General features: G+C 36.8%; 1 protein-coding gene across 1 annotated transcript; it reads right to left on the reverse strand.

The window, feature by feature from the left end:
• Positions 1–5,828: 5,828 nt before the first annotated feature.
• On the reverse strand, positions 5,829–10,736 carry LOC139711803 (uncharacterized). The gene is made up of 4 exons (XM_071623655.1): positions 10,545–10,736; positions 9,622–9,784; positions 8,504–8,622; positions 5,829–6,729 (listed from the first exon to the last, which is right to left on the reverse strand). The coding sequence occupies exons 1-4, from the start codon at positions 10,728–10,730 to the stop codon at positions 6,415–6,417; spliced, it is 783 nt and encodes a 260-aa protein (XP_071479756.1). The 5' UTR covers positions 10,731–10,736; the 3' UTR covers positions 5,829–6,414.
• Between the last annotated feature and the right edge of the window lie 383 nt (positions 10,737–11,119).

Raw genomic sequence — 11,119 nt, forward strand, 5'->3', positions numbered from 1 at the left:
TACATACATCCTCAGTTAAAGTACAGTACCGGGTAAAATATTTCGTTCACTCATCTGTGTTTGTGAGAGTAATATATGTAAATCTATATAACCGATAAGGAGCAACCAAAACGTGCTTATGTGAAATTATTTATGTGTGTGTGTGTGTGTGTGTGTGTGTGTGTGTGTGTGTGTGTGTGTGTGTGTGTGTGCCCGGGGGGGGGGGGGGGCAAGGGGTTGTAGGAATTAATTCAAACACTGAAAGTACAAATCAACGTTGACATGAACTTTTTATGGAAACACAGTGCTCTGAAACCAGAGAAAAAGTATTAGAATATCCGAGCACCAAAGACGGAAGATCGCTATCATGTTTCAGCACAGCTTTACATTATTTTGTTATATATATATATATATATATATATATATATATATATATATATATATATTTCTTATTCTTTTCGGAAGTATTATGACATCATCGGTGGGAATGTCACAGCAGAGCGAGTCCCTTCAGCGATTTTATGGAATCCATTTTGTGGTTTATTTGTACATGTGCTGGTAGACTATCAGCTTACGCAATATACATTCTTACTGGTATATGATGAAAATGACGTGTACACTCTTCCTGGTTAACAGGATCTTCAAAGGTCTATTGTTTACCATCGGGAGCAGTGATTTCAAACATATTCAGTCAGCATTTAGTCAGATACAAATTGAATACAAATTTCAAAAGCACAAAGACAAAGAATATATCGATAACAGTACACAAATAGATACACATAAGTGATTGCACTGAGCAGTATACATACACAAAACCATAACATAAAATATACAGTATTTTTCAGTAAATAACAGAGATAATTGAATGCAGGAGACAACCATCGTAAGCGATTAGGCTTGAAATGGTGTGAAATGATTAGGCTTGTTTTAGTTGTTCAAATGTAAAAATCTGAAAATCATCCAGAGGTCTCCTTTAAGCCTGACATGACAGCGCCTTTTACTGCTGTCTGACATGTCTGATGGGGGAAGTGCGGAAGGAAGCCTGTGACAGCTAGGTCTGACAGAGGAAGTGGCCTACGAGAGGTGTTCTTCTGTTCGACAACAGCAACACGCTCAATCACGTGAGCACAAACACACATGCAATAATACAAACACAAACACGCTAAGGAAAGCAGCCATAATTAAATCATCGAAAGAGTAGTTTTGTTTTGCTTGTTTGTTTGTTTGTTTTTTGTTTTGTTTCATTGTTTGTTTGTTTTTCTAGGTGGCGGTGGCAGAAACGTGGTGTGGGCCACCAGACGGGCTCCGGAGTAAAGGAGGTTCTGAATTAAAACCCATGGGCTAGATGTTTCACCCAGGTGCGGCAAAAGGTTGTCAGACAATGCTTCAGCTACTAAGCAATAACAACAACAACAACAACAACAACAACAACAACAACAACAACAACAACAACAACAACAACAACAACAACAATAACAACAACAACAACAACAACAACACAATAGTAATTATAATAATAATAATAATAATAATAATAATAATAATAATAATAATGATAATAGAAATAGTGAAAGTATTGGTAATAGTAGTAATATTAATGTCAATAATGATAATGATATCAAATATGATAACTATGATAACAGATGATAGATACGATGCAGATACATCTAGGGGGAGCCAATGTGGGGGAAACGCCAAGCAAACAGCGCCCCTCTTGCCAAAATAGATAAAGCGCTTATAGGAAAGATAGTGCAATAGTCTGATTTCCTGCCCCCAGCTTTATTGACAATCTGAGATATATCACGTAGCACACGATAGGTTACTAGAATTTGACCGAAACCTATACTTATGATGAAATTCAGCAGACTCACTGAGGACTTATGCAGAAATATGGTTGGTGAATGTGTCCTTATATCATAATACCAGGACACTGTGGTATCACAGCAGACGATCGTTAGTGGTAAATATGGTTTGAAACAAACCACTGTAGCAATCTGTAAGCCATCGCCTACAGGATCTTGATGGAACCTGTACAGTGTGAAGAGTTTGTGATATGGAAGGAAAAGGATTTATCTGAGGGAGCATAGAGTTGCCCTGTTCTGTCTTTAATCGACAACGTAATATTTGCGTCACGGGACAAGCCCACCCTCATAAACATGTGGATTGAGAGAATACAGCAATATCAGTACTAACACATCAAGGTGAGAGTTTGATGAAAATTGGACAATCCATTCAAACGTTATGAATTTTTGAAGTTTCAGTTCTGCGATCGCAGGATGTGAAGACTACTACAGCTTGTGATGTCATATGTGTACAACGATATAAAGAAAATATGAAGAAAATTCAACATATTTTCACTTTTCTCGGATAATAGAGGAGCACATGACTTGCCTCTTTCAGAAGGCAGGGGGAGTAATATTACCCTTAACGTATGTCAGTTACAAGTTGAGGGAATATGCACTTTTTTCCAAAAATTAAATTTGCGGAATTCTCTTCATATTTTCCACATGTCGTTCTACGCATGTGACATTATCAACTGCCGTAGTCTTGTCATCTAGCAGTGACTGCACAGAAAGATTAAAAATTTATAAGTTTCGAATGGATTGTCCAATTTTCCTCAAACTTTCACTGATGTGTTCCACTTATATTGCTGCATTATCTCAATCCTCATGTATATGAAGGTGAACTTGTCCTTTAAGTTCAGCTGATACTTTTCTCACATGGCTGGACGATGGCAACCAAAGGACCTATACATTTTCCCATAATAATGTTATACAGAGACAGTGAATCTCCTTGTAACGTTCTGAGATCTATGGCAGCATTGAGCATGCACTCTAAGAAAAATTTCACTAAAAATTGAGTAAAACGGCCACATGGTCAGAATTGAGTAAAGTTTTAATCACTCCTAGTTGAGTAAAAGTTTGATCATATTTGAGCTCCTCTTTTACCCAATGAAGAGTAAAATTTGTTTTGCTTTATTATTGAGTAATTTTATTTTTACTCATTTTTGACCATGTGTCCATTTTGATCGGGGTTATGTGTAAATTTGATTTTAATCCCAGATGACTATACTGATTTTTAACCATCTTTGGCCATGTGTCCATTTTGATCGGGGTTATGTGTAAGTTCAATTTTACTCCCAATTGACCATTCTGGAGAACACGAGGAAAGTGTAAATTCGTTTTTACTTTTGTGGCAAAACAATTTTGGTCGGCCTGCTTACGTATTTGCAATGTACAATTCATTTTAAAAGTACAGTATGATATACATGACATAACAAACACGTGAAATGTGACTTGCACATTCTCATGGTACATTTGAAGTTGACAAGGCAAGCTAGCAAGTGCATGCTACAGACCAAAATAGTTTGCGACATAAAACCCAAATAAGTAACACATGACAAAAAATATATATCGTTATTACCTTTATTGTGAAGGTAAACAATTTTTTTTTTGAGCTGAACTATTCATCTTCTCAGAAATAAAACATAACAAACATACACGAAAAGCTGGTAGTATGTTATACTTTAAACTACATGAAATAAGGAAAACAACGTGGAATTGAGTTGTTACTTACAACTTCTTTTTCTCTGTAACATTGGAATAAACTTGCAACTTCTCTTTTTCTGGAACATTGGATTAGACTGTGCTTACATGCAGAACATGTAACACGCATGCAGAACTTTACATGGTCATTGATGGTAGAAAAAATAAAGCTTGCGATCAACTTGTCACAACCTTTCTTTTCCATGTAAAACTAAAATAAACTGTGATTTATGAAAAGCATCTTGTGCTATACATCACTTCCTTTCCAGTCTCTGGTATAGGATTAAAGTTTGGAACCAAATGGAACGACACTCTGATTCTAGGTCTTCTCAAAGCTTCAGTCACAACATTTAAAACTCATTTCTCGATGTTGGTCCAATCTAAACATTTCTAAACACAAAAATCAAAACAAGGATACCGCACAAAGTACAAGTGTTTCTTTCCTAACATATGGTCAATACCCTTCCCATGTGAAGGCACAAGTATTTTAACAAGATTATAGCAAGGTCAATATTTTGGTTGCTCTACATTTATATTCCAGCAAAGTCTTACATCACATAAATTGTAAACCTTGGTTTTATAGAACACCCTTTGCAAAATATATGGCCATATGAAATAAACCACATGAAATTGAGTTGTTACTTCAAACTTCCTTTATACACTGAAATAGACTGTCTTTATGCATGCAGAGCTTGTACACATGTAAAACTTTACATGATAGGAAAATAAAGCATGCAGTGGAATGATGACACTTCAAGTCATAATTTTCTTAACCAGTAATGTAAACTAGCTGTAGACCTTCTCAAAGGACAAAATAATCAATAAGTTGGTACATGATGATTAATTCTTTACATAAAGGAACCAGAAACATGTCTTCAATGGGCACAGGCATAACAAGTATAAAGGTGCATTTATATCGTATCTGGCACGGTATCATGGCGCAGCATTAACGCGATATCTAAACCGTGATTGATTAACACTCTGCGCGCACTGACCAATCACAGACTAGATATCTTGTAAATGCTGTGCCGTGATGCCATGTAAATGAGCCTTAACACTGAAAATTAACGAAAATTATAATGTGGAATAAGCACCTCCAGCAGAGGGCCTCAAAGATATATTTTTGTCTGTTTCAGATTTGAAGTAAATTTGCCATTTGGGGAAATACATCACCAGAGTATATTACACTTAGATATAGCATTCAGCTCATCCTAGCTCGAACTTGAACTTGAACTTGAACTCAACTTAAAAAACACAACATTCACATGTAAATACAGAGGTATAATGCTGACATACTATATAAGAACCTGAAATGGACTCCACGAATACACGATTATGATTTCTTTTACAACATACTGAGGTGTCTGCCCCTAACCATGAAGTTAATACCAGTCTTCAGCTGAACATTTTGTCTTCTTCTTATCAAAATGGTAGTAGGCTCTGAAGGCCTTTACTGCCCCTGTTTCTTGGGCACCTGCTTCAACCCCGTAAACCACAGTGTCCAAGATCACCCACATGGCTCGAGCCTGTGCTGGATACTCCAGATCAAAGATCTGAAATTTCTTATAGCACAAGTCAACATCAGATACATGTATGAGACTAAGAGCTTCCGCTCAAACACTTCATTTTACAAGAATAATGAAACACTGGGCTACAAGCCAAATAATTCGGTGCCTTTTCTGCAGTTGGAAAAAAAAATCCTCCAGCAAAAGAAAACCAGAAAGACACAGGTGCTACATATTTTGCATTTCACTACTGTTTCAGATTTGATGTATCATAAACTTTCCCTTAAAAAATAAAGCTTACCACCTTGAAGGATTATTGATATGTATTCATTATTTCTGAGAAGATATATGTGTTTCACTGTTACTATTAAAGACAGGTCAATTTTTACTCTGCTAAAATTTGTATGCAAAAACAATGCTACTCAAAGAGATCATGTATGTGCTTGTAATTCAGAGTTTACGGTATTTGCCATATTGGAGAAATCTTTCACAAGAACGAGAACAAACTCATAAATGTAATGCAGCTCACCCTATTAAGCAAACTCCAAATAAAACAATATGAACATGTAAAATAAATTGGTATAAAAATGATGTAGCATATATGATCCTGAAATGGAACCCACTTAAAACATAATAATAATAATAATAATAATAATTTTTTAAAAACAACATACAGCTATTTGTCTTCCCCTTATCATTAAGTTATTTTTTACCTTTAAGTGAACATTCTACCTCCTATTAAACTGGTAGAAGGCTCTAAAGGCTTTTACTGCCCCTTTTTCATCGTACTTGCTTCCAAAAGATTTAAAATGACCCACAGGGCTCATGCCTGTGTGGGATACTATGAATTGAAAATCTAAAAGAGATTTTATATCACAGGTGAACAGCAGATACAAAACTCTTCTGCTAAAACGCTTGCTTCACAAGAATGACGAAACAGTGATTGTTTCAAAATTGATGTACCGTAAATTCTTGATTAGCAGCACATACTGACTTTAAGAATTGCATCTTTTATATTTCTTGGATTATGGATATGTATTCATACTAAGAAGATATATTTCTTTTTTGTTATCACAACAGTTCAATCAATCTTTACTCTGCTTAAATATTTTATGTAAGAGCATGCTCTCCAAAGACACCACAGTAGTACATGTATGTGCTTGTAATCGAGTGTTTACCATTTTGCCATTCTGGGGGAATCTATCACAAGAGAATTACAAGCAGAAACACCATCCAGCTCACGCTAACTGAACTCCAGATGATACAGTGGGTAGGAAAGGTATGGGAATCCACTAACACATGATTAATATAATCTTTTTTTCAACTTACAGATATGTCTTCCCCTAACCAAGAAGTTAATACCAGTCTTCAGCTGAACATTTTCTCTACTTCTTATTAAAATGGTAGTAGGCTCTGAAGGCCTTTACTGCCCCCGTTTCTTGGGCACCTGCTTCCACCCCATACACCACAGTGTCCAAGATCACCCACATGGCTCGAGCCTGTGCTGGATACTCCAGATCAAAGATCTGAAATATCTTATAGCACAGGTCAACAGCAGATACGAGGCTCTTTCTCTCAAACACTTGGCTCTCCAGAATGACGAAGCACTGGATTGGCTGGCAGACATTGTTCCCTACAGCCAGGACGAAAGGCTGGTTCCTCCCATGGTCTTTTCGGTAGGCCTCGAGACTGGTTCCTTCCTGCAAATGATAAATATTAAACTACAAATGTCGCTATGGCGACTAGTATACCTCCGCCATAATGCATGATTCTCCTAATAGGTCTATAGTACATGTGGACAATGTGTGATTACATTTTCACAAAATTGGCAAAAATTAAAATGACGTTTGTCACAAATGTGTTGAATGTTCACCTTCCTTTAACCTAGGTTTGATTGGATGAATAGGAGAGCATGTATTTGGGGATTTAAGGACTTTAACTTGACTTTGACCCATTCATAAGTTTATGCATTAAGTAATTTTCAAGGTAGGGAGAAAAAGTGCAATTTCTGTATTGAACAGTAAATTGTTACCATTTTCATCTGGCCTTTGACCCTAAGATTCATACGATAATCACTGTCAGGCAGGACATGCATAAATATGTAGTAAGTTTCAAGATAACTCGAGCCACTTCCGAGATATGGAGGAAAAAGCTAATTCAGCACTTTCACTTGATCTTTGACCTTTGAGGCAAAAAAAAAAGCAAAAAAAAAAAGAAACTTTCCAGAGAATCTCTATTGGGTTATATTTGCATACACCAAGTGCTTAAAAAAAAAAATAATCCTGCTGGCATTGCATAAATATGAGGGAAATAGTAAAATTTTGAAGTGTTGCCTTTGACTTTTGACCCGTGACCTTTGACCCCATGAACCCTAAATTCTCTAGATAATCACTGCCAGTCAGTACATGTAAATATACTATGTTCCATGAAGATACCTTGAACAATTTCCAAGGTACGGAGAAAAAAGTGAAGTTTTAATATTTTTACTTGACCTTTTGATCTTTGACCTCATGACCCCAAACTTTCACTAGAGAATCTAAATTGGGTAATACATGTATACACTAAGTTTCAAGAAAATATCTTCAGGCATTGCATAGATATGGTGGAAATAGAGAAATTTTACATATTTGACCTTGACCTTTTGACCTTTGACCTGGAGCATGTGCACCCAAAGTTGATAGGCACAACTTCACCCCCTAATACACATACATGCCAAGTTTGATTAGGATACCTTAAGAGGTTTTTAAGTTACGCTGTCTACAAAATTCATTACGGACGGACGGAAGGACGGACGGACGGACAACCCGAAAACATAATGCCTCCAGCACCACTTCGTGGCAGAGGCATAAAAAGTACATCTTATCTTATGGCTCACAAAGTCTGAAAACGAAGTTTGCTGTTTCCTCCACTATACTGGAAAGAAATAGTTTCAATCAAAGAATAAAAATCTGCAAGAAACGACTACCATCAATAGTGATATGAAACATTTCATTCCCGTGGTGATATTTTTAAATGACTGATTTCAGTCAATATTGCTTTAGGTTAAAACTCTGCAACACATCACACAAATCTTTGTGATTAATACTCTATGCATTTTCCTTCCCCTAGTTTAAAATTAGGGCCAGCGAGTTCTGGTACGTGTAAAATTCAAATGGTTACATTTCTTACCATCATAAGCGCGATTCAAGTTCACATGCCAGGACCCTATTACATAAAACTTGACATCAGTAATACGTGAAATATAACTTTGACAACTAAGCTCTCAGGCAAACAGATGTAAACATTTTAGTAGCACATAACAGTTACTGGAACTTTTTATTCAATACACATTCCTTTTTGATGAAGCATCAAAGTGTTCATGTCTTGACTTGATACGTGGAGTTGATCTTGCTGTATGGAGATGTGACCCATGCTAACACAAAATTTTTCAATTTTCTTCACTAATACTGCTTTTGCTACAAACATTTGACATACCTTTTGGCAGTCGATGAAACACTCCAATGACTCTTGGGAAGAGGCTCTTCCCCCTTTTGATGACTTCTTGCCCGGGAACAGATGTGACAGCATAAGAAAAGCCAGATTTGCCTTTTCCTCTGTTAGTGGAGTACACAAAAAGTCTTTATTAGAATATGAAAGATTTTACGCTACATATGTCTTCACACCATAAATCAATCCTGGCATATTTTCAATTCACATATCAGCTTTATATCTCTTCAAATTCAGGGCTTATTTTATAACCAGTGGGCGATTGGGGGCGAATAAGCCACTGCCACCCCTTATTTGGTTGATAACACATTTTTAGTCATCACACGCAAAAAAAAAAATTCAACCACAGCCCCTCCCCCCTTTTTATGCTGCTATTTTTTGTAGTAATCACAAGAAAATGCGGCAAAATTTTTGCCCGCCTCCCCCCCCCCCCCCCCAATCCCCTTTTAAGAATCCTGGATCGGCCAGTGATGACTTAAGATTATTATGCAGATTTGCAGACATGCACACTGCTCTTTTATGGAAGAATTGGTGGTGTGCTGTGTGCTGTGTATTTGGGGAAGGTGCCCAAATGTAGGTGGGGGCTACAACAAAGATTACAAAAAAGGTTAATATGATGAGCAACAATAGAAGCCACGAGCAGCAGTAGTTGGAAGTAGCTTGATTCCAGCACTTGCCTCGGTGTCAGATGTTGGAAAGGGCACAAACGACCCTTGGTGCTGTTTTTACTAAATACACCATTTGGAAGAATGCAATGGAGTAAAACACTTCTATAAATCCTATTACATCTACATTATGAGGGATGATGAAGTGTATATCACATCATTTTAAAATCAAATATAATGTGTTACCATGAACTAGGGGACGGGACAGTTGGGTGACTTTGGACAGGAATTGTTTTACTTACATTTTTTTTTTTTGCTGTTGGTTTTTCAGCAAATATTTTTGTAGGTTATGAAAGGGGGATATGTGAATATTTGAATTACTGCACTTCTCTTGTATATTGCAAGCAGCAAAATAATGTAAGTGAAATTGTCTAAACTGTCCAAAGTCACCCGCCTGTCAAATGTTCCCTAAGTCTACAGTATCTATCAATAATTACACACCTTGAGTGAAGTCCTCATCACGTCTTTCTTGTACTCCGAATTTCACCTTCCACCCTGGAGAAATTCTATTCCCATAGTCCAGAATGCAAGATGATACTACTGGCCACTTTGTGAAGAGAAGGTCCCCCTTTCCATCAAATAGCTTGTTGTAATCCTGCTCAATCTGCAAACAAGAAACAACAACAACAAAACATGTTTTTGCAGTTATTTTGTTTTTTGTCTGTTAATTTGCCTGTTAGATCTTGAATTCTCACCATCTTAGTCCATTGTGTATGTTCCCAACACACACTGTGCCTTAACCCTATGTATTCCAGAGGGGAGGGGGAGCTTAATTAGCCCCCCCCCCCCTAACATGGGGAAAAATTTATCTACAGCATGCAGTCAAATTGTCTCCTTACTCACACATCAGCAAGAGACCTTTAACCCCCATCAAATCTTACCGTAAGAAGCTACATGCATAATAAAGATGATGCACAAGAAACCTCATCTATACCCCATCCCCCCCCAAAAAAAAAAAAAATTAATAAATTGCTTTTTGAAGAGAAACAGAAATGGATATTCAGACAAGCATTGATGATATCAATATACATGTATATTTCATATTAGATGATTTCTTACATTAAAAAATATATATATATATTTCATACTATTCTATGGGTAGGAAGGCAAAACATACTTCATACAATGTTATCTATAGAATATGTACAGATTTATTTTATTTTTTGTAATTTTGCACGCTGTGATTTAACAACAAAAATCAGGCATTTGTGTGTACATGCAAATATGGCAAACACTGACTGCAATAATTTTGTTCATCTAGATTTTGGTAGATATTGGACATGATAATAAAACCCCTGTGACAGCTTACAATGAGGATATAACATGCACCTGCCATTCACAATGGGGACGTAACATGCACCTACCATTCCAGGAGAAAGAAGGTGTGGAAACTCAGCCAGCACTTCAGTCACACACGGCTTGTTCTTTGAACTTCTCGGCAGGTTGGAATGTACAAAGTCCCTTCTATAAGCTGCTGTCTGCTCCATCTTGGCCACAACGTCTTTGTGAGGGGTGTCATGACTCTTCAACCATTCGGTCGTAGCTTTCATGTCTGCCAAATCTGATACAAATTATGGAAACTCATAATAACAATCATTATTGAATCAAGCCTGAGAACAAATGCATAGCCTTAATGTTCATCCTAGCATTTTCTAGCTTAAAACCCTGAAAAGGGGGGGGATATAGCCATCCCACCCATCTCTGACCTATAAACCTCTGAAATAGACCCAATATTTTTTGTGTTTAGGCTGTATGCATTATCAGACATCACTAACGAATATTGCTTGGGCTGCTAATTCTCCTAAAAAGTAAACAAAGTATAAGAACAAGGCATATCATAATTATAGTGCATATAGAAATATTGCCACATTTTAACCAAGTCACGCTGATTTTTTCTATAACTTGCACTTCCCCTTAGACCCAGTCAAAAATTACTCTT

The sequence above is a fragment of the Diadema antillarum genome, unplaced genomic scaffold (genome assembly GCF_040938485.1).
Source record: "Diadema antillarum isolate AM-2024a unplaced genomic scaffold, OU_Dant_1.0 seq00001704_RagTag, whole genome shotgun sequence".
Lineage (NCBI taxonomy): Eukaryota > Metazoa > Echinodermata > Echinoidea > Diadematoida > Diadematidae > Diadema > Diadema antillarum.

Bases quoted from the DNA above. Each gene is read 5' to 3' on its own strand.
- LOC139711803 (XM_071623655.1), bottom strand. From the start codon at position 10,730: ATGAAAGCTACGACCGAATGGTTGAAGAGTCATGACACCCCTCACAAA. The intron at 9,785-10,544 runs GTAGGTGCATGT...TCTTGTTTGCAG, and splicing joins ACCTTCTTTCTCCTGGAATG to ATTGAGCAGGATTACAACAA. The intron at 6,730-8,503 runs GTATGTCAAATG...TATCATTTGCAG, and splicing joins GTTTCATCGACTGCCAAAAG to GAAGGAACCAGTCTCGAGGC.